The following is a 25,359-nucleotide window of genomic DNA, read 5'->3' as shown; positions in this document are numbered from 1 at the left end:
GAAAATGACCAATTTTGATGATTTTCCCATTTTTCATCGATTTTTACCTATTTTGGGCTATTATCTTGAAAAAAACACAGTTCACCAATTAATATTTTTTTCATACTTTCTATGAAGATGAAGTGGACCAATCTGAATAAGTTTTACTTAAAAAACCTATAGGTCATGTAGGTAGGTGTTACTATAAGAAAGTTTTATCATATTTTGATGCTTTTTTTGTGTAAAATTTACTTTGCTGTCAATTTTGTATTTTTGAGATTTTTTCTCAGTTTTTAGAACAAAATGCATATTATTTCAATTTTTTTATGCTCTGCAGGGCCCAGCTTTATACGACCGCAGAGGTCGAACCCTGAACGGTTGGGGCTAGTATGGACACAACATTCAAACTGGATACAGCTCTGAATTTGGATTGTGATTAAATAGTTGACACAGCATAGGTCTCTGACACAGAATGAATGTGGTCTAATGAACTTAAAATGTTTTTTTTTGCTTTTGAGCAATTCAGTATGCTGTTGAATATTAATCCTTTGATATATGAAGAAATTTTCTTTTTTCTTTCTGAAATCTGAAATAAGAAAAATTGAGCTCCACCAATTTTTTACACCTCCCCCTTTCCCCTTTCCCTTATTCCAATAAATAGTTGGCACAGCATAGGTTTCTGACACTGAAAATGTAGTCTAAGGCCACACCAATTTGATTCCTTGTTTGACGGACCCACCCGCACCTATTTTTTTCAAAACAGATTTTTTTAATTTTTATTATATTCCTGCTTCCCTCATCCGGAAATGAAATCATGTCCATTTCCCGCACCGTTTTTTTTTGTAAATATATTATATAAAGATCTCAACATTGTTTTTTAAAATCACAGTCTAGCCTTTATATAACGATTTTAAACCTATCAGCACCCCACAACACTGTAAATATCTGCAAGAATATTTGTTTCAGCATGAAACCAATTTATTCCAAGCAAGAGTTCTCCTATATAAATAGAAATACCAGTACAGAACAAAACGTTGGTTTCTTTCTCCCTAACTTATATTCCCTATAAAAAAAATGTTCGTTGTTAAAATAAAGTACAAAGAACTTCTAAAGGATTTGCCTTCAACTGCAATTATAATGTATGGTGACAGTCATACCCGCTGCAGGTTTGTGCACCTGTCCTAGTTGATTCAGAGACCTGTCGTTCAGCAGTTATCGTTTGTTGATGTGGTTCATTGGTATTTTCCGGTTTGGAATTATAATTTATATGATAGGGTTCGACACTAACGCTAGCCCGAGACCAGTAACTTTTGTGTCGGGCTAGTAAATGTCCGTAGCGCGGTAGCCCAAGGGGCTAGTAAATTTATTTTTCATTGAACATCAAACTGAGGTACTTTCCGCAAAGTACAGTCCAAACGCCAGTCATATCTGACAACTTCGTCGAATATCAGTCAGAGCTCAGACATAAATAAGTCTGAATCTGCTTTTGACTCATAGAGGTCTAAATTTGTAAGTTTTAGGATTTGTCTTCCTTTAATGTAAGACAAAATACGACTTGAATAAGTCCAATATTGTTAAACAAGAAATAATTGACCAGAATCAAAAAGTTGCAAATAACGATCACCAGTATAAATCTTTTGAGACAGAATTTTTTTATAATTTGAAAAAATGAAGTTTTAACTATGCTCTTTTCAAAAATTAAATAAAAAGTATGGGTCACCGTGCTATTTTTCAAGCTATGAGACATTGAAAATTGCCAAAAATTGGTTAGTTTGTTCATGAAAATACACATTAGTGTGCATATAAAAAAAAATTCTATGAGATAGAATTTTGAAATAAATTGTAAGAAGAAAGGTTTCATAATATGTTTTAAGAAAATAAAAAGAAAACATGGTGTCAGCGAACTTGTTTTCTTGCTACAAGTAAAAATAAAAAATTTCCCTATTAGACCAGTATAAATTTTGTACTAAAAGAGTTATCTCCCCTTAAATGGCATATTTGGAAAAAAATGATTGTAAAACAAAAAAAAATGATATTTGTTAAAATATTTGGTATAATACGATAAATTAACAATTTTTCTTTAAATGGAAAAACAGTCTAACCATTGAATTGCAAATCTGTCTCCAAATTTGCAGATTTAGGCAAATAACTAGACCGATTTTGTACTGTGATTGTACAATCCAAGATGGCGGTATACCATGAATCTACCTTAATGAGGTAAAACATCTGTGTTTAGTAAGGATGTTCAATTAGATAATTAAATATAGATAGCCAGGGGTTAAACATTTTTGTTACAGCTAACTAGCCCAGGACTTATTGGCAGCAGGATTTTACTAGCCCTGTTGAAAGAACTGCTAGTCCATCAAAACTGACCAGCTAGCCCTAGTATGCCTTAAAAATCAACAGTTTGCTGCATAATACAAAGTGGGTGTCCTTTGTTTTGAAGGAGACATTATACACTGTATTTAATAATTTTTGTTGATCTGAGTGTTATTTATTCTTTTGGTGCTTAACCTAACTTAGTTGTTCCCACATTCAGAGCAGACTTTTTATTGGCGTGCTTGGGACAACTAACGGCAATATTCACAGAGCAGAGTCTGCTTTTTTCATCAGCATCAGCCAACCTTGCCAGGGAAATCATTGTGTCCCAGTTCTGCCAACTTTTCAGGAAGTGAATGCGTGATTTTTTGGCCAAATTGTAAAGATCAAAGAAAAAAAACAATAGATTAAAGGAAAATGCCGCCAAATAAGCATGAACATGTGTGAGTCTCGCACTAAAGACTTGACAGCCCTGCTGTCCTGGACACTATTATTATTTTTTCCGCGGCTTTTCCCTGTCGTATTTAGCCTTTTTGGGGGATGAATTTTCAGCCTCGTTACTCCCTTCATCTACTGTTTTTCGTTTTGAAACTGACGAATTTCCTGCGGTTCCCGTACTAAAATATTAAGAAATATTTTGTTGCATGGTTTCGTGCTCAAGAGCTGTGCAACAAGACAGGTCAATACCAATCAATACATCATACCCCCAAATACCGTTAATTGAAAATCCCGGCACGATAAGCAATGTACAATACCTCAAGCCATGGTATGAAAAATCGATATTTAAAGTACGAGAATTGCAATCAACACATGATACCAGGTCACCCAGACATGCCAGAGTTATTTGTTCTATTTTTAAAAATATGTACAACAGGACCTGTACAAACCAGTTCAAATTCTTGGAATCCCGGATGACTTAATTGAATCGAAATGGCTAACATAGAATAGTGATGAAGGGATTTTTCACTTTCTACATGCTCTATTTTGGAAACGTCAAAATTTTTTTGTTACTAGTCCGTCGGGCATATCGGATTACACATTTTAATTGCCACAGGCGTAAATGATCTAGTCCTGGGCGTCGGGCTCAGTGATCGGGAAGGACGTGCGCCCTGTGCCTATAGCGCATATTCACCAGAAATGGCGCATAGAGTGACAAATGTAAGCGCCCACGTGGCGCACGATATTTTTCACATCGTTTCGAAACGTTAAGATATCAAATAGATTTCCGATCGTGTTCCGTGCCGCCATGTGTGTGTACACAACTGTATAATGTTCCTCCAAACATAGGAGCACCTATATATTTTTAGGACGTCTCGTGTGTTTTCCTATGGTAATAGAACCATGCGGTTTAACGTCTCGGGTGTTTTCCTATGGTAATAATAGAACCATGCGGTTTAACTGATAACCCAAAAAACGTAATTAACCATCATTCATGATATAATTTTTTATATTAAAACAACTTTACATATGTCATGTATGTGAAATGGCTATTACAGACGAGATTTAACTTTAATAATAATCTTTTAATTTAGTTTAGCTTGCTATTATTACGATTGAAAACCCCTGAAGCCTTTTTATGAATATAGTTTTTGTCTCCAAAAAAGGCGCTTAACTGTCCTTGTCATTTTTTGGTCTTTGGCTCGTTTTGACATTTTGTAAACATGACTTCAGCGAATTATTGTTTTGTTCTATCAATTAATGGTACTCTCTACTGTTATTCTTGTCATCTTGATGAAGTAATAATAATAGTACAAGAAGTGCAGAGGACGTTCCTGAAATGTCCTCTAATACGGAACGTCTGGAATGAGTATGGTATCGACGAAGACCCAAATTTAATGTTAAAAAAACATGAACATGAACAAGCCAAGGCAATAGTAACAGTTTAAACATTGTAAATAAAGGTTTATCTTTAATATTGTCCGTTTTGGAAGAAGTTATTGTATATTCATTGAAATTACAGAATCACAGGAACAATATTATTTAAAATCATGAAGGTAAACTTGTACCAACACCTCTTTTTCAAAACATGAGAAAATAATGATTCTTTTTATTTTTTTACAGAAGTCAATTCGAATGGCCCACTCATTTGACAACATGGCCCATTATTTTTTAAAATGGCCCATTAAATTTATTTTTGAGGGGCCCTGGGCCCATAGTGAAAAAAACCTTCCAGATCACTGCGGGCTAGAGGATTTTTTAACCCCTGGATAGCTCAAGTCCTTGTGAACTCTCATACAGGTTTTTGCAGTCATAGGTGTTAAGTTTTTTCACCAACATAAAAAGACCTAGAAACAAGTCTGTCATTTTCTGAATTAGATAAGTCTAAAATTGAAATTACATTTTATAATAAATACACTTATTTAAGTCAAAAACAAAAATCAACTTGTTTATGTCTGAGCTCTGACTGAATATTGTCTACACTGGTTCCACGACCTCTTTATTTACATACAGATACCGGTACCGGAGGGTAAAATTTCCCAAAATCAATCCCAACCTTCCTTTTATGGTCAGAAACCTTGTGTTTAAATTTCATAGATTTCTATTTACTTGTACTATTATAAAGTTATGGTGCGAAAACCAAGAAAAATGCTTATTTAAGCCCTTCTTTCATGTTTTTGGCCCCTAATTCTCAAACTGTTAGGACTCCACTCCCAAAGTCAATCCCAACCTTCCTTTTGTGGTCATAAACCTTGTGTCAAAATTTTATAGATTTCTATTTCATGTATTTTCTTATACTAAAGTTTATATGGTGCTAAAACCAAGAAAAATGCTTATATGGGCCCCTTTTTGGCCCCTACATTTTCATTTTGTAATTCCTAAACTGTTGGAACCAAAACTCCCAAAATCAATCCCAACCTTCCTTTAGTGGTCATAAACCTTGGGTCAAAATTCTATAGATTTCTATTTCATGTACAATGTATTTACTTAAACTAAAGTTATAGTGCGAAAACCAAGAAAATGCTTATTTGGGCCCTTTTTTGCCCCTCATTCCTAAAATATTGGGACCAAAACTCCCAAAATCAATCCCAACCTTCCTTTTGTGGTCATAAACCTTGTGTTAAAATTTCATAGATTCCTATCCACTTTTACTAAAGTGAGAGTGCAAAAACTAAAAGTATTTGGACAACGATGACGACACCAACATGATACCAATATATGACACCAACGTGGTCCCAATATACGACTCCAATGTGATACCAATATACAACCAAAAAATTTTCAATTTTTGCGGTCCTATAAAAAAACACCAAACATTTTTTTTTAGTGAGGTTCAAAAGAGGGGGATCCATGCCCCAAATACCTGTGGTCCATGCCCCAAATACCTGCTGTGATTATGTCGGGGAAAGTAATTTTATAATTAATAGTGGTTTGAAAAAAAATATTTAAAAGCTGGTTGCAGTCACATGTCCAGTGAAAGTAAACTGGTCTATTTTTATAGGTATTTCGTTTAGAATTCCCGGCAAATACGTCAGGATACAAACATGCAATATTGATATTACTAAAGATGAACAAGAAAAGGATCTTGGAATTATTTTTCAAAATGATCTTAAATTTTCGCAACATATATCAAGTAAAATAAATAAAGCCAATAGTATACTTGGGCTGATTAACAGAACTTTTAACTTTAAAGATCAATATACATTTTTAAGACTATACGTTGCGTTGGTACGACCACATGTGGAATATGGAAATACAATATGGTATCCGCATTTAAAGAAAGATATTAATGCTGTAGAAAAAGTGCAGATGAGAGCAACTAAATTAATTCCTGATATACGACATTTAAGCTACGAAGACAGATTAAAAGTACTTAAACTACCCTCCCTAACTCACAGAAGGTGAAGAGGTGATATGATACAAGCGTTCAAAATATTAAAAGGAATCGAAGATATATCTTATGAAAGATTTTTTTACTGTCATCAGTACTAATACCCGTGGGCATAATTGGAAATTAGCAAAACCTAGATGTAACACTTCTTTTCAATTAAGACATTTCTCACAACGTATTATTAATGATTGGAATAACCTACCAGTTGAAGTTATTTCATCTAAAACTGTGGAAGCCTTTAAAATTAGTGTAGACCGTCATTGAGAGTCAGTCATGTATCAGTTAGGAAATTGATGAGGACACAAATAGTTTTATATATAACTTTTAATTGTGTGAAATAATTCACCAAATCATGCAGGATTGATGATTGTATCAGTTTTTGAAAGTGTACCAAAATATGGTGGGCTAAAAAGGATAGGATCCTTCCATATGAGCCCCACAACGATCTTACAGGTATCTTACAGGTATGACAAATATTGAGAAATATATATATGCGTCTCTGCTACATTTTGAAAAAACACTCTGCATATTTGGACTAATCTCCCTTGACATAGTTTTACACACATGGTTAACAATTAAAGTTTACTTTTTAACAGCACTCATGCAAGTGATATGAAACGTTCTCCTCGTTACAACTGGTTTTAAGACCAGTCTTCAAAATAGTTTGTAAAAATGGCGGGATTTCTTGTGATGATAATGATGTCACCTAAAACATGGCTGTTCTTTTCAAAATCAAAGACTGAAACGGACGTTATTAGAATCTTAAAAAAACATTGTCCCGCAACCAGTTTCATAAATAAAAATAAGTATAATTGGTTCAAATTTTATATTGCGTCGCATCAGAGACATATAATACATAATACTATGTCCTTTAAGCACATTGGTGGAGGGTGATAATGGGGGTATATTCATGACGAATAACGGTAAAACTTCTTGCCAAATGACGTTAACGGTAATTTTTGGTGCATGACTATAAGATATGCACTTTCTGTTAGACGATAGAAAAAAAAAGATTGAATATGTCGCATTTTTTTTTCAAAATTAACGGTAACAATAATTATGTGAGACCTCTGACTATTTTTTTTTTTAATGATGATCGACGCTATTTTGTCACATCTAAAGCTGCATCAAATAAATATATATAATGAGTATAATGTCTTAAGAATTAGTTTAATGAGTGATGTGGATGTAAAGTTGGATATTTGAAAAAAATGTTAGATAAAAGAGGGACGAAAGACACCAAAGGGACAGTCAAACTCGTAAATCTAAAACAAACTGACAACGCCATGGCTAAAAATGAAAAAGACAAACAGAAAAACAATAGTACACATGACACAACATAGAAAACTAAAGAATAAACAACACGAACCCCACCAAAAACTAGGGGTGATCTCAGGTGCTCCGGAAGGGTAAGCAGATCCTGCTCCACATGCGGCACCCGTCGTGTTGCTTATGTGATTACAAATCCGGTAAATAGTCTAATTCGGTAGGTCAAATTCATGAAAGGGAAGGGGATTGTAGTTACGACGTAAGGAACATATCCGATATCATTATACGTGCATCAGATAGTCACTTTAGGTGTTACACACATCGATCAGGAGTCAATTAATGGATCTTTGCAACACATCTCAGTCTGCTCGCAGTAAATAGATTTCCCGCCATATTTTATAAATCAAATATCTCGAAAAGGAGCTCCATGACCTGTCAATATTTTTAGTAAGTAAGTAAGTAAGCAAGTAAGTAAGAACGTAAGTAAGTAAATTTTATTCAGAGTCGGACATGATATGTACAATCCAACAAGGTAAATATTAGCTTATTTTGATTCTAATAAGTATCAATTTTGATTTCTTAATTTATTTTTAAATTTTACCGTAGATGAATTGTATAGAGAGATGGATGTACATATGTGATCACTGGAACTTATGTCACAGAAAATATGTTCCAGCACTATAAAATTTGTTCCGGAACTAATTTTTCAACCAAGTGTGAAAAAAGTTCCAGAACAAAAATCACAGCTGCATAAGTTTTGTTCCAATATTAGAAATTTAAAAAAAAAGTAATGTGTCTGTGATATTAGTTTTAAACGAAGGTATTTTATAGAAATCAATGAAAATGTTCTGCTCGAACCTATTTCACAGAAAATAAGTACTTTTAACATATATACATTGCACATGCACAGCGAAATATTTCTTGTTACACTTAAAAATTATAACGCAAACTGGATGCTGTACTGTGCCTGCATAGGGTACATTTGCAATTAAAGGCATGATTGTAGGATGAAGATGAGAAAAAAAGCGATGATAATGTTTCATAATTTGTATCTATGCTTTATCGTTTACCTGGTATTCAACCTCCTTGTTTCCTTTTGATCTTTTATGGGTTTCTAATCATACATGTACTTAGCTTTGGTCATTGCACAGTTTTAAAAGAGTGTGTCTTTTGTAATCTTTTGTCTTTTAATAGAATTGATCAGTCACTTAGTCCTTTTCAAAAAAGTACTAATGTTCATCTTTAACTATATATTATACTTTTTTTTCGGAATGACTTTTATTATTATTTCTTATTCTACTCTTTCCTGGTTCATAAGTCATGTAAGTACCATTTTTAGTATCATTAATTGAGTATGTTATTAAACTTTTGCTTTACTCCACATGACCAAAATTGGATGTTTACACTTTTCATTTATTACATTATCAGTATAATACATGTTTTTTTTATTATGACTTTAAACTCACTGATGACAAGTGCTCAGTATATATAAGATAACTTGTTTAACCAGTGGAACATATTTCACAGACAAGGAACTTATTTCACCAGGTGAGGAACAAATCTCACAAATCCAGAACTTATTTCACCAGGTAAGGAACAAATCTCACAAACATGGAACTTATTTTATTAGGTAAGGAACAAATTTCACGAACCCAGAACTTATTTCACCAGGTAAAGGGTGGAACTTATTTCATAGAGATGGAACAAATTATAAAAAAAATGTCTGTGAAAAAAGTTCTCCCAGAACATATTTCCTGTGAAATTAGTTCCACTGGAACTTTTTTCCCAGGAACAAATTTTGGCTCACAAATACACCTTTAAAACCGGAAGTAGCACAAATCTAGTTAGTGACGATGAACCAGAGCCAAATATAGAGGAGCAAACTGGTCTTCTGCGTTTGGAAACACGTAGGTAGACTTAATATAACACATTATTATATAAAGGTATATAGGGGGATCTGAGACAGTCACACATATCTGAGGGCCCTCATGGGGTTTTTGATTATGTGATTACTTGGCCGTTTTTTTAATGATTATTTGATTATTAAGCCAAATATTTCATGATTATTTGATTACCTAGGACTGTATTTTTAGTTTATGATTATTTGATTACTAAAGATAAGCAAATATTTAATGATTATGTGATTATATTGGCAAACAAATGGTGATTATGTGATTACTAGGACCCCCCATGAGGGGCCTCATATCTTTCTCGCATCAGTGAAATAGAAACTAACGAAATAATGGACGTCGTCTTTTATTTTTTGTGAAATGTAATATTGGTCTTTGGGGGATTTGTTAGACGTTTTTTATTGTGAAGGTGAAAAAGTCAGATAAATATTTAATGAGACAGACGATCGAATCGGAAGAATAAGAACGAATTATGTGTTCCTTCGGTTTGAAATAACTTCTGTCCAAGGCTACAACAGCTTTGTATAAATCTTAGTACCCCCTTTTTTTAAAATGAAAATTCAACAAAAAGAATGGTCCATAAAACGAATCAACAAGACAAACAGTTGAAACACACAGGTATAAAAAGATTTTAGTTTTTAAAATTTTATCATCTTATATATACATTCAAATTTGCAATAAATCTAACCGTTGGTAACTGTGCTCGTTTGTTGTCCTGTCTAGTGTGGAGCAGTTTGAAAAAGCCATAAGTGTAGTCCGAGATAATTTACATCGTTTGGCAAAACATTCGCAGGGCGTCAGAGTAATCTCGGACTACCTGGACAAAACAGTGTTGGATGTCAGAGTAATCTCGGACTACCATGAGTGGTACCAAAGCAAAATGAAGATTATTGCAAAATAAGACCATTAGTCTGTTGGTGCCTTATGTAATCATATACACACAAACACTAACAATCTTATCTTCTATGTGGCTCATTCATGTCATTGTTTGTCATTGATACAGGAACAAGTCAAATCGGCACCTGGTCAAATCGGCACCCATAGAAAAAGTCAAATCTGCACCTGGTCAAATTGGCACTCAGTATAGTCAAATCGGCACTCAGTATAGTCAAATCGGCACTCAGTATAGTCAAATCGGCACTCAGTATAGTCAAATCGGCATCCAAAAATATTTGTTATTTTATATGTTTAAATAATTTTAAAATGTATAAGTTCATGATCTATTTTGGGGTTAGGATTTTATCATGCATTACTGTTTACATCATTAAAAAGTGAGACTTTGAGTATAGTCTAGTAAAATATAGGGACTTAAGCATGTTAACACAATACCAATTTTTCAATTTTGATAATTCTTTGTCTTTGATATGAATTGACATTACCTGATGCATTGCATTTCTTTGTTTACATTGAACTTGACGTCATAACTTGAATAAAGTCACAAGTAAAATCCCTAACAACAGAACCAAAATCGGAAACGTTACGGTATTTCTGTTTCTTTTTAAAAAAAATATTTAAGTTACAAAAAAAATAATTCATACAGACTTTGTCCCCATTCACAGCTAGGTAATACTTGCCTCATATTAATGTAGATATATAACAAATGATTGCCTGGTCCCCCACATACTATATTCATATCTATAGATGAATCGCATTTTCAATAAAAACAAAAAGGACAGAGCCACAATAATTTCTAACAGAGCAAAATTGCTTGTAGAAAACAGTACAATGAACTAGTACCTTCTTGAACAATATAGTGGCCCTAATTATGCTAAAGGGAAATAACTCTTTCCTTGTTATTGTTGTAGGAATGAAGTACACTACTGCTGGAAAACAAAAGACAAATTTAACTTTGTCAATTTATTTTGAACTACATTTTTTTTACAATGCCATCCCAGTAAATACTATTGTCAGAGGCTTTTTTCTAACAATGCATGTACATCTTTATGTACATGTACAATGTATATAATATGAAAATCACAATATTTTAAAGAAAAACAAGCTTTTATTCTTCACTTGTAATAAAAAAATCAGGAAAAAATGGATATATTAATAAGAAGATGTTGACCATGTTGACTTATAATAAGGTCAACTGTCATTTAATGCTATTTTAGATCAAATTTAATAGGAAAGTGATATTAATATCGTTTGGAGTTAAAATGAACTAATTCAAAGCAATGGTGTTTGTGAAGTACAAATTAATTGATAAATTTATAAGTGTTTAAGCCTGTTTTGCTTTGGTCTAAATTACAATTAGCATGATTAGATAATTTTTTTAAAATAACATTTGATGAATATATTAGAAGTTTGTTGACATTTGCCTCGTAGAAATTTAAAGACTGCAAAATTATATTTCTTTAAATCAGGAAAAAAATCATTAATATTTACCCTCATAAATTGCAATCTACTTTATTTTAATGTCAATATTTTAAGAAAGTACATTATTTTATAAAAGTATTTAAATGTCCTTCTACCACTTATTTCAAAGGAGAATGAAAATGTTTAAACCTATATGATAATCTGGGAGGGATTAGCCTTACATCTTCATTTTAATGATATTAATTGAATAGTCAATATGTTTTTACAGGGAGAATAAACATGATAAATAATAATTTACTTTTCTGACTGAGAGTTCTAAATCTGAATTACCAGCTAATACAAATAAAAACATGAAAAATTAACTAATACATTATATTATCACCATATATATATATGACCTGAAATATTAAATTAGTGTTAATTTTCGTTGTCATAAATTGTTCAAGTAACTTATCAACTTCTTGTTTCAAAAAGTAACTTTTGAAATCTCTTTCTAAAACAAGACTTAATAGGTTATGATTAAAACCAGCTTTGATAGTAGTGTAGGAATCAGGGAACAGCGGTGGAGGGGGGACCTAGTGTTGGAGCCAATCCTGGATAGTTTAAATTTTCAGTTCTTCCTTCCAGAATTTAAAAAACTTTTTTTAGGTGACACTTCCACATTTATTTTTTTACATATTATCAACTGTACAAAATGTATTATGTTTGTTTTTTAAACTTTGTAATATTTCAAACAGAACACTAACCTTGTAATATTTCAAACAGAACACAAACCTTGTAATATTTCAAACAAAACACTGCTCATAGGTTTTGTATTTTTATACAAATTAAATTTGATATTGCAAATGTAAGAAAAAATCTCATTGAATGATATACAATGTACAATGTACAAAGGTTAGTTCTGCAATGTATAAACGAAATAATCAATCAAGTTCGTCTTGGTATTTTATAACAAAAAATGATTTATTAGTGTAAGCTATAAGAAGTCAGAAGATTACAGTAAGAAAACTTAAAATGTCAGGAGAACTTACAATTATTGGTGATTTTCAAGTAAATATATATGTAACTTTTATACTGTTATGCTTTGATTTTATTTCAGTGAGATAATCTTACATTATGTTATACACAAGAAAGAAGCTGAAGGATATGATTTATTAGAAATATGGAAACCAGTGAACTAGATTTCTCTTGTGAGAACATTGGTGTTAATTTAAGGAATCAAGACATCAACAGTGAAATGGACGATGAAAATAGATTTGAAATGTATATTACACCATATAATGATGGGACACCTGACAGTTTGAATGACTCTGACAGTGGATGTGTGTTCAATTCTCATAAACCACAAACTTGGTCTGCAGATGCTTTATCTACAAAAATGACAAATAGTCGAATTGCTAATCATTTTCAGAACAGTACTATAACTGGTACTAAAAATAAAAATCAGTTTTCTAGTTATTCGAAACTTTTATACAATAAAATAAGAAAGCAACCAAAAGCTGTATCAGGGATGTGTAATCAGATGACATCTGAATTACTTCCCTTTCCAATATCACTTGTAATGACTCATCCAACATTTGAATTCATGGAAATAAGGCTACCTTTACTACACACTTTCACAGACTCAACAACGAGTACTACTCATATAGTTATAGACGAACATGGCCTTTTAGAAGGTCAGCAATTTAAATATAAACAGCCATTGTCTGAAATAGATATTGTTATTAGTCCAGCAAATGAAACTTTACTTGAGGAGTTGAAATATAGCCTTACTAGTGAGGACTTTCAGCTTACAATAAGACAACATTGTTATCGCAATGATCTTACTGGTACGGAAAAAGATAAAAATTTATATAAAATGGCGGAAAAAGAGTGCTCGTTACTATCAGCCCCTGACAATATTAAACAGGATATAATAATTCAGAATCAAGATGTGGTTGACAATTTAATGAAGAAAAGAAATGACTTTTGCGGGGAACATTTTTATACCCTACCTCCTGGGAAACTTTTGATTGGTCGATCTTCAAGTGGTGAATGGTTGATTAGTTGTTCGCAGCCTAATAAAACTGGTAAATTCAAAGACACCATGATTCCAAAATGGCCAAGAAAGGAAAATATACCTCAAGAAAAACTCTATTCCGATAGTTTACAAAATATTGAAAAAGAGAAGACTAAAGCTGCATTAAGTACTAAGTCAAAGTCTCCTCAGAAAGACCCATCATCCAGTAGTTTCATTTGTATTGAAAATCCTAGTTGTATGACGAAAGAGAATTTTCCCTGTTATAAAGAATCAGTAGTGAAAGAAAGTACAAGTAAATATTATATAACTCACAGCAACATCAATTCATTCATTAATTTGGCATCATTACGAGTTATAAATAAGATGATTATATGATTTAGAACTAATTTGTGTCATAAATTTTCTAATTTAGCTACCATATATATTAGTATATGTACACTTCAACATGTTTACTACACATTTTTCTACAGATTATTACTTTCACAAAAGTAAAATCACAAAAGTACCGAAGATCAACAAAAAATTCAAAACAGAAAGTTCCCAAACAAATGGCAAAATCAAAGCTCGTCACTTTAACGGAATGGAAAAAAATTATTAATTGTATGATTTAAAAATTTCGATAATGCAGAAATTATAAATAAAAAACTGCTATAATATTTTCAAATTAAAAAAAATATCCGTTTGTTGAATTTTTCATTGGAATACTTTTAAAAGTATCACACATTTGCAATTGTCTCTGTTTATAGTGCATTTATGATAAATGTACAATGTACCTATTTTTATATTTTTATATATATGAAGAACAATTTCCAAGTTGTAGTTCCTTTTGGCTTCTTCATAGTCATATTGTCTTTCAGAACAAGAAAATTTAAAGAAATTAACATGATTAATGTGACTTTTAATTTTAGATAAGACAAAGAATTACCAACCAACAATAGAACAAGAAAACCCAACGGACACAATTGTTACTTGTATTCAACCAATACCAGTAATGATGGTGTGTAAAGAAGGAGAGTCATTGAAAGTTATACAGGTACCAGTTAAAACAGAAAACCAGCTAGTTGAGGAAAATAACAGTTACCACTCAAATACATGTGAAAGTATTGATAGTGAAGGGACAACTAAAGTGAAAGTAGAACCAGTTGATACTGGTTATGATACAGGTCAGACATGTGGTAAAGAAATAGGAGATGAGAATTCTCCTCTGATTATGAGATTTCCCAATTTAAAACAGTTTGTTAGCCATGAACATGATGAAAAGAAACATACATCAAACAGTGCAGAATCTACAGTTGGCCACAAAAGAAAGTCACCAGAAGATGACCATCAGTATATTAAGAAATGTATTTCAGTAAGTGCTAAATATTGCATGTATGCAGTAACAATAAATCTATTTGAAGTTTGTCATAGAGATAAAGACTTCTTGTAAGTTATAAGTACATTGTTTCACAATGTATCAGTTGATATGGAAAATCAAAATGCTCAGCAAAAATAACTTAGAAACTCTTAATAAATGTATAAATTTGAATTCATGTGTATGATTGGAAAAGAATGAAAATATGATGCTAATATGGAAAATAATTATGCCTTGAAAGTTTGGACATTGTACTAAAATTTGAACTCATAAAAACACACTATGTTGCTATACCACTGTCCCATGTTAGGGGGAGGGTTGGGATCCCGCTTACATGTGTAACCTGTCCACATTATTTATGTATGTGCCTGTCCCAAATCAGGAGCCTGTAAATTCAGTGGTTATTGTTTGTTTATGTGTTACATATTTGTTTTTTTTTCATTTTTCTACATAAATAAGGCCGTTAGTTTTCTGGTTTGAATTGTTTTATATTGTCTTATCTGGGCCTTTTATAGCTGACTATGTGGTATGGGCTTTGCTCATTGTTGATGGCTGTACAGTGACCTATAGTTGTTAATGTCTGTGTCATTTTGTTTTTTTGTGGATAGTTGTCTCATTGCAATAATACCACATCTTCTTTTTTTATAGGATTTTCAAAACGAACAGCACAGGCATTATATTTCACATACATGTAATACAAAAATTTGTCAGTGACTAAAAAAGACTGCCAATCTTCACTACAAACTACCCATGCTATGATCTGCATCATCAACAATAACCTCTTAAATTTTAGGGCTTCAAAAACTATTTTAACAATGAAAGTAAATTCTTTTTCTGTTTTTCTTCGATTAGTTTTCAGTCCAACATCCATGCACAAGAAAGTGAAAATTTCATATCTTCTCTCAATTATAAAATGGTTAAGTAGGACTATAAATCTGTCATTTCATTCTGATAAGGCGACTGATATTATTACAAGAAACAGATGTTTAAAACACATAATTTTTAAACTTTAAAAGCTTTAGGAAAATGCACAGGCCCATGTGGGGTTGACCCTTCCCCTTTTTCGGAATTTTTTGTGTTTAATTAAATTTTTTTGGAAATATTCTTGATGTTGTTTATCCTGACTTTTCAGATAGATTAATTTGAAAACCCAATTATTTTTAAATATGTTTTTAATTTTAATTTTAATCTTGCAATTTATTGAGAAAAAAAAAATTTTGTAAAAAATTCTAAATCACGTATATAAGAAAAAAAAAGATAAATTTATTGTGTATTTATTTTAATCTCTTCTTGCAATTGTCACCTATAAATTGAGAAAGAAACCATGTGGCATCTGTGAACTAACATAATATAATTGATGTGACAGTTTAATTTGAAAATATTGTGTTTTCTAAGTGGTGCAGAAGATAAGTTCTCTTTTTGTTCAACATCATTTTGATGCAAATTCTTGGGCTTAGATTGGAGACTGTTTTACTATTTTTAAACATTAAAGAGTAAAAACATATGCCCAAATTAATTATAATAACTATAAAGGGAAACAACTCAATCTTAAAAAAAAATGTCGAAATTTCTATCTCTAATGTTCATCATGGTTATAGATGTACAAAAGGACAAAATGTAGTTATAAATAATAATTTTTCTCAACACTTCTTTGATAATATTATAAAGTTTTTATAAAAATCCAAACTGCAAAAACTTCAAAAAAATAGCAGTAAATTTTATAATGGTGGCTGATTGACTTTTCAAAAAAGAGTTATGTCCCTTGGAAATATCAAATTTATAGAAAATTGCCTCAGTAGCGCCCTAATGGGTACAATTCTTGCTATTCCAAACTGATAGTGTACTACGATTTTTTAAATGTACAAGGTAGCAGTAAACCATGAACATGATGAATCTACCTTATCCAATTTAGTTTGATGAATAGTTGGATAATATGTTGCTGCAATAATGTTTTATGAAAATTGTCTTGTTGCATACATTGTTTTATATATATACTTAACAGAATCACACAATACAAGTGTAATTTCTCCTGCTTCAATATATTGCATTGCAGCATATCATATCCTTTTGAGGTGAAATGCTAGAATTAAAAGTATAATTTATATATTGATATTTTTGTTTCAGGTTCCCTTACAAGCAGATCTGATTGCATACAACAGTTCCCACTCAGAAGAAAAAGGTAAAAACAATAATTGATAGGGTACTTTTATGAGTCTGCCAAAAGTCTGGTTAAACACTGTAGTATATTTTATTTTTGCATACTTCATGTATATTGATGTAAAGAATGAACTTTTATTATGCATTGGACCAGGAGTTAAGCCTCTATGCTACCATTTTTTTCCCCAGTCCAATAAATGGGATAAGCAGTGTAATGTGTTCCTAATATCATTGTTTTTATAGATTGATTTTTTTCTTTTGTTAAATTGTTATTCCATGAAATGTTTGCTTACAAATATTCTAAACCACAACTTACACAGTCTTAATGGGGAGAAAACTCAAGTATTTTATTAGTGACTATTGTGTATTAAAATGGAACAATTTGTGGTGTATGGGAGGCAAGTCTTGATATCCATTTCATATGAGAAGTAGGTTATGAAAAAAAAATGATGTGTGGGATAGTAAAAACTTAAAAGAGAACATAGAAAATGTGAGTGTAGATTGGGGTGCTTCAGTTTTGTATTCTTTATTTATTTATTACATTTTTCTCTATTGGTTATAGTTTAGGTCCTTTATTCTCTATTTTTATTTTTCTGAATACTTTTTTTTAACCTTTAGTCTGCTTGTTTTGCCTGTAAATCTCTTTTTCTGTAAAACCCACCAAGACCCTCAAATACTACCTTTTTAGCTCACGGGGCCCGAAGGGCCAAGTGAGCTTTTCTCATCACTTGGCGTCCATTGTCCGTCGTCTGTCGTTAACTTTTACAAAAATCTTCTCCTGAAACTACTGTGCCAAATTAAACCAAACTTAGCCACAATCATCATTGATGTATCTAGTTTAAAATTTGTGTTTTTTTACCCGGCCACCCAACCAAGATGGCCGCCATGGCTAAAAATAGAACATAGGGGTAAAATGCACTTTTTGGCCTATAACTCGAAAACCAAAGCATTTAGAGCAAATCTGACATGGGCTAAAATTGTTTATCAGGTCAAGTTATATCTGACCTGAAATTTTCAGATGAATCAGACAACCCATTGTTGGGTTGCTGCCCCTAAATTGGTAATTTTAAAGAAATTTTACTGTTTTTGGTAATTATCTTTAATATTATTATAGATAAAGATAAACTGTAAACAGCAATAATGTTCAGCAAAGTAAGATTTACAAATAAGTCAACAGGACCAAAATGGTCAGTTGACCCCTTTAGGAGTTATTGCCCTTTTTAGTCAATTTTTAACCATTTTTCGTAAATCTTAGTTAACTTTTACAAAAATCTTCTTCTCTGAAACTACTTGGCCAAATTTTATCAAATATAGCCAGAATCATTATTAGGCCATCTAGTTTAAAATTTGTGTTTTTAGACCCAGCCAAACAAACAAGATGACCGCCATGGCTAAAAATAGAATATAGGGTAAAATGCAGTTTTTGGCTAATAACTCAAAAACTAAAGCATTAAGAGCAAATCTGACATGGGGTAAAATTGTTTATCTGGTCAAGATCTTTCTGCCCTGAAATTTTCAGATGAATCAGACAACACATTGTTGGGTTGCTGCCCCTAAATTGGTAATTTTAAAGAAATTTTACTGTTTTTGGTTATTATCTTGAATATTATTATAGATGGAGATAAACTGTAAATGTTCAGCAAAGTAAGAATTACAAATAAGTCAACATGACCAAAATGGTCAGTTGACCCCTTTAGGAGTTATTGCCCTTTATAGTCAATTTTTAACAATTTTTCGTAAATCTTAGTTAACTTTTACAGAAATTTTCTTCTCTGAAACTACTGGGCCAAATTTTGTCAAATATAGTCAGAATCATTATTTGGCTATCTAGTTTAAAATTTGTGTTTTGTGATGGGGCAAACCAACCAAGATGGCCGCTACGGCTTGAAATAGAACATAGGGGTAAAATGCAGTTTTTGGCTTATAACTCAAAAACATTAAGCATTAAGAGCAAATCTGTCGGGGGTTAAATTGTTTATCAGGTCAAGATCTATCTGCCCTGAAATTTTCAGATGAATCAGACAACCCATTGTTGGGTTGCTGCCCCTAAATTGGTAATTTTAAGGAAATTTTACTGTTTTTGGTTATTATCTTGAATATTATTATAGATAGAGATAAACTGTACACAGCAATAATGTACAGCAATTTAGGACTCAAAAATAATTCAAAATGACCAAAATGGTCAATTGACCCCCTAAGAAGTTATTGTCCTTTACAATCAATTTTTAACAATTTTCATAAAATTTGTAAATTTTTACTAACATTTTCCACTGAAACTACACTGACAAGTTCATTATAGATAGGGATAATTGTAAGCAGCAAGAATGTTCAGTAAAGTAAGATGTACAAACTCATCGCAATCACCTAAACACAATTTTGTCATGAACTGTCAGCTTCCTTTGTTTAATTCACATATATACCAAGGTGAGCCACACAGGCTCTTTAGAGCCTCTAGTTTGTTTTTATATACATGTATGTAATTCTTTGTGTCTAAAGTCAAAACAAGCCTTTAACCAACTAATGATGTTGAAGTATGAACATCCAGATTTTTTTGTTCTCTGAAATATAGCTATATGCTTTTGTATGGTAAATAATGCAATACAACAACTGTTTTTGGTACTACAATACTTAGAGACCAATAAAAATAGCTTGTTTCTGGGTCCTTATTGATTGTACCACTACTGTATATCTATATTATATATATGGCATGCTTTGATAAATTGAATAGACTATTGTTTGAACTCAGTACTGCATTATAAAATTAATCATATGATAAATGTTGAATAAAACCATGTTGAAATTAGTTGATAGGAATACAAGGGCAAAACATGTGCAGTATACTTCAATGAGCCAGCAATCTAACTAAAAAGTACAAAAAAGATTTAAAGGTCAGTATGCAATGTTCAGTCCATTAATAGACTATTTTGAAATTACTGACTTTTGACTCGAGAGTATATAATTATTCTGGATATGTATTCAGACACCATGCAGCAATACAAAATAGCATTGCAAAATGTAGGATGTGCCTTAGAATTACCACAAAACTTATAATGATTTAAACCTTCTCAAAAGTTCTGAATAAATGAAATCATGTACATTCATCAGAGATACACTTACTTTAGTATATGTACTGATAGGTCTTGTTAAAGAAAGTAAGTGTGACTATCAATTTAACTACTTTATTTTAAAGCTTGTACCAGTCTGTTAGAGGACAACTACTCTGATTTGGAAGCAGAGGAGGATTCAGAGACCAGTAGAAGTGGACAGGAACCCCTTGGTATAAGATTTCCTGTAATGAATGACAGGGAAATAGATGCCTTGATGGACATTGAAACAACAAGAGGTACAAATAGGCAAACAAGATGGGGAGTTAGTACATTCAAGGGTTAGTTTGTGTTATGTCAATTTGTTTTGTATTACAGTACCACATATAGTTTTGTTCAAGGTTAACTATTGTTTATATATAGTTATTCAACATCTGAAGTAGGACTCAGTACATATATATCATTTGTATATCATGTAATGTGCTAGGAGAAATCAATCTCTCTAAATATCAACAGTCCAAGCTTTTAACAACAATTTCGGTACAGTTAGGTGGTTTTATAAGGACATTTTTTTCTGACCCAATCACTCATTTTACAACAGATATTGGAAACCCATTTTTTAATAGAAAGCTTTTCAATTTTTGGATGCTAAAGCTGTTCTTTTTAAGATTAAATAAGTTTTTTAAAAAATTTCACGAAAAGACAAGCTACAAACAATGAATAATGAGTATATTAAATACTTGTGAAACCAAGAAAATTTTTAAGAATTTATTTACAACAATAATGTGACCATTGTATAGCATGCTTCTTTTGTTTTTTTAGTCTTCACAGAATAGAGCAGTTGTCCGTTTTTCAGTAAAAAAATCTAATTCATTTTTGTTTATGATATCCTACCATCTAGATTTTATAAAATTTGATTGGTTGTGACATCACATCTTGGTCAAAATATTTAATTCACAGCTACACTCTTGCTCCATATAAAATTTAGTGACCATTTTTATACCATATAAGGGTACTGAAAATATGTGATATATAGGCATGGTGATAGATTTTGGATGGAGCATAACATTTGCAACTTTTTCAGTCAATGCAAAGATCAGATGGTTTGGTCCTCCTTTCATGTCCTATTTGGTTATGTAGTACAATGTATCCCAAGTATTTTTTTTTAACATCATCAGCTTTCTAAACATTTGTTTCTGAGCATTCCCTTATACAATTAGTCAAGAAAAACACCTCGACTTATATAGAAATTTGACATGATTATAAAAAACTAATCACAATGCATATAGGTTAATTATTAAGTTGGTATATATACATAGAAAACTGTTTTATATATCAATTTTAAGTGTTGTTACTGTTTTCATTTTATGTGTCACATTGATAGTCATACTATTTTCCTTTCAGAATGGTTGAAACAAAGGGAATTTGATCCAAATTTTGAAGATTTATCCGTAAAACTTCTTGATGAAAGACTTGAAAAATTTTATGCTGAATTAAGAACAGCTGATGGTAAATTATACGCAACAAACTCATTCCGAGGCATCAGAGCTTCCATTAACCGTCACCTGACTACTTACCCTTGTAATAGGTCATTATCCTTATTCACTGATCATGAATTTCATAAATCAAACAATGTCTTCAAAGCTATGATGCGGAAAATAAAAATGGAAGTTGTGAAGAAAACCTTACCACCCCCAATTTCAGGAGAAGACATGACAAAGTTAACAAGATCACCAGTTTTAACCATCAACACTCCAAAAGGATTGCAGAACAAAGTGTGGCTTGATTTGACTCTTAATTTTACATACAAAAATTGTCTAAAACAACGTGATTATAGAACTCATATGTTTGTTTTTAAGACTGATGACAATGGAATGGAATATGTAGAGATAAAGGATCCGAATAGACAACCTGGTGAAGTCAGTCCAAAAATGGTCGCAACTAGAGACATTTATTGTCCAGTTGCCTCCTTGATGAAATACTTAACAAAGCGTAATAAAGCTTCTGAAGACTTCTTCCAACAACCTAGGTGTCAGAAATCTATGACTGATGACAGTTGGTACACATCACGTCCCTTAGGGGAAAGACAACTTGCAAATATGATGAAGAATATCTCAAAAGAAGCAGGGCTTAGTCGTGTTTATTCTAATGTAGTGCTGAAGGAAACTATATTAAATTCTTTACTTTACATGCCTATGCAACCTGACAAAGTACAGAAGTTCTTAGTTCAGTCTACACCTTTATTTATATTTAATTCAAATGAGAATAATATTATTAACATTTAAATGAAATATTAAATGATTATCAGATATCTTGTTTAGGATTGCTAGCAATGAAGTTTAGAAGTCACTGAACACCAATGCATTTTACATCTTCTTTTTTTTTATATAAATTTGTGATTATTGTTTAGTAAAGTGATACAATTCTAGAAATAATGTCATTTCTTCAAATATGCATTGGATACAGTCTTTTGTCAATATTTTGATATGAAGTACAGCCCTTGAAGAATTTGCTTTTTCCTCCTGCCCATTGTGGACAGCTAACCTGTGCCAACTCTAACTACTGTGGATTTTTTAAAATTTTCATGGTTAACAATTTTTGTGGATTTTTTTAAATTTTCGTGGTTAACAATTTTTGTGGATTAAAGAAAACTTACATGTTCGTGGATATTTATTTTGAGGTTTTGTCTTAGCCTGGATACAAGCCTATTAGAAAATTGTCATTGGTTGAACATAGAATTTCGTGGTTCACCTTTATACACGAAATAAACCCAAATTGATACCTAACGAATAGTATTGAATACACAGTAGATTCTCTTGACTTCGTAAAAAATTGAAATCAAAAGTTGTTTTTTTTCTCCAGTGGGTTGTACTTGCAATTCTTTTAATTCAACAAAATAAAGTGCATGAGTTATTGCCTTTTGATGAGGAGATTTATAAAATTTTGGGGATTTTGCCTTGTGTCTTCAAAATTTAAATGGTTAGAGAAAAATTAAATGAGCAAAAAGGATCAACAAGACTAGATATACAATTAAATATTTTATGGAGGAAATGGTTGGATGACTCATTACTGTCATGACTGTAATTATGGCCCTTAAATGAAGATTTTTCAGGGTTTTTTTTATGTTTGGTTATGCATATTAAAATAGACAAATAAACACTTTAACTGTAAGTCACAAATGAGAACAGCAAGACCAGATCCACTAATAAGTCAAATATTGCCGATATAGTTAGTAGACTCCCACTCTAAAGGAGTGATTGCCCTTTAATAAGGATTTATTTTTACCCTCTTTTGTGTATTTGACAAAAAATAGAAGATAGGAAACTAAACAGACTAAATGACCAGCAATACAAGATTAAAAAAACAGATTTTTAGCATGAATTCTATTCTAGTCCACATTGTTAGATAGCATTCTTTGATGAATATCCACATAAACAAAGGTGAGAGATACAGGCTCCTCAAGAGCCTCTAGTTGTCTTTACCCTTACATAATACAGAGGTTACAAAATACAAAACATAGGGATATCAATTCAGTAGCAGCAAAAATTATAAGTGTTCAGCTTTGTATATCAGACATAAGACTTCATACCTTGTACCGGTGTACTGATGCCTTATGTTTCAAAGTTTCTGTCTGTTATAACTTATAAGTGCATTGTCCTTGATCTAATTTTCATAGACCAGTGACTGATAGAAGAAATCTTTTTTTAGTTAAGCGAGTTTCTCAACTACAATACGAGTAAAAGGATAACTATAATTTGTTTATTGGTTCCTAGCAATGTCTTTGTGTGCCAGACAGGGTTCACCTAATATTGACCTCATGCATGTCATTGACTATAATTAGTGATCAATTAAGATTAAAGCTTCTTGATTAGACCAGGGTTGAAGTCAGAACTTTGCTCAGTGCTCGCAGAGCACAACAATCATGCTCGAAACATGAAATTCAACATTTTGATTGGTTGATTTTGGAGTGTGAGTACAAAAAAATGACTTGAACATTTTTGGACTTCAACGCCTGGTTCTCATAAGTAATTGGTCAACTATATTTGGTGTATGTATTGATAGTAAGGAGAACATATCAGTCTGGCAGGTTTCATCTGACCTTGACCTCAGTTGCAAGGTTCATTGGTCAAAAATAAGTTTTCCTGATTAAATATGTTTCTCTGGTACTGTAAGAAATAAGGTAAACTATATATTTAATGTATGGGATGATTGAAAGGTGATCATGACTGTCTGGTAGGTTTCATCTTAACCATGTACCAATTTTTCACTGTCAATATTTTTATTTTAAGTTTTTATGGTATTACCTGTTTCTTGTATATTATATATTAGTATGAACAATAGGCCAACTAAATTTGGTGAATGCAATGATTGCAAGGTGTATTTTGAACTGTCGATGTAAACTTAATTATTATGATTTTTTTTATCAAATTATCATGAATTTTAAAGCAGAAGAGACATTTCAGTTTGTGCACTCTTGTCTTTGGAAGTTTCTATATGAAGTAAATGCCTCATAAGAATAAAGGAACAATTCGGCCAACAGGGGGGTACAATTGGTTTCCACATGAAATCCGATTGTCAGTTTCAGTGAGCGTTGTGTGTCAATCAAAGAAGCAGTTTATTACAACGTATGATTAATCCCTTACTTTATAAGATATTTGTATTTGAATAATTATTTCCTTTTTTCCTTTCTATCTTTATGTTCAGAACATGGAATATTTCTGACTGTAAAGCACAAGAAGTCAAAATACTTTTTTTTATGCTAATGCAATAGGGGACTTGTTCCAAGTACTCTTACATATTTTTTTAAAATTTTAAACCGAAAAGTCTTGCTCTGACTTCTAAACACAGCTAGCTTACTGGCAAGCAGCAAATACAAATTTCAAGTGTAAATGTGATGGTCACAAGTGAATGAAAATTGTAATTGTTAGCTTTTTTAAAACCTTATTAATGCTGTCCAGGGACATCCAAAAACACGATAATGTATAGTGATAGTAGAAAATGTAATGATAGTGAGTGTTTCACGCTTATAAGAGCTATTTAGAACTTTGTGTTGAGTATCTTCACCTTTGAAATGGCCACTATCAGATCCGTAGTCCTCATTTATTGTTTAAGTCCATAGTATGAAAAATTAGAACAAGAGAGTCATTTAGGTAAAGCGCAAC

The 25,359-nt window shown here is 31.8% G+C and overlaps 2 protein-coding genes across 6 annotated transcripts in view; one reads left to right on the top strand and one right to left on the bottom strand.

The window, feature by feature from the left end:
* LOC134707765 (uncharacterized) overlaps window positions 1-6,833 on the bottom strand; it is a 28,816-nt gene extending 21,983 nt beyond the window's left edge. For 2 of the 4 annotated variants that reach the window (XM_063567800.1, XM_063567801.1), the window contains exon 1: window positions 6,590-6,682. In XM_063567800.1, the coding sequence (XP_063423870.1) occupies window positions 6,590-6,679 (90 nt within the window). In that variant the 5' untranslated portion in view covers window positions 6,680-6,682. The other 2 variants (XM_063567802.1, XM_063567803.1) reach the window with 2 other exon arrangements.
* Window positions 6,834-12,767: 5,934 nt separating this feature from the next.
* Window positions 12,768-22,508, top strand: LOC134707762 (uncharacterized). 2 transcript variants are annotated; one of them, XM_063567796.1, is made up of 5 exons: window positions 12,768-13,934; window positions 14,551-14,993; window positions 17,121-17,175; window positions 20,344-20,496; window positions 21,602-22,508. In XM_063567796.1, exons 1-5 carry the CDS (start codon window positions 12,785-12,787, stop codon window positions 22,480-22,482), a joined length of 2,682 nt encoding a protein of 893 aa, XP_063423866.1. In that variant the 5' UTR covers window positions 12,768-12,784; the 3' UTR covers window positions 22,483-22,508. The 2 variants fall into 2 exon arrangements, with proteins under 2 accessions (XP_063423866.1, XP_063423865.1); XM_063567795.1 differs by having other exon boundaries at window positions 20,344-20,538.
* Window positions 22,509-25,359: the final 2,851 nt, after the last annotated feature.

The sequence above is a fragment of the Mytilus trossulus genome, chromosome 2 (assembly GCF_036588685.1).
Source record: "Mytilus trossulus isolate FHL-02 chromosome 2, PNRI_Mtr1.1.1.hap1, whole genome shotgun sequence".
NCBI classification, from domain to species: domain Eukaryota; kingdom Metazoa; phylum Mollusca; class Bivalvia; order Mytilida; family Mytilidae; genus Mytilus; species Mytilus trossulus.
The sequence above is the reverse complement of the archived record's forward strand: the minus strand, read 5'-3'. Positions and strand labels throughout refer to the sequence as shown.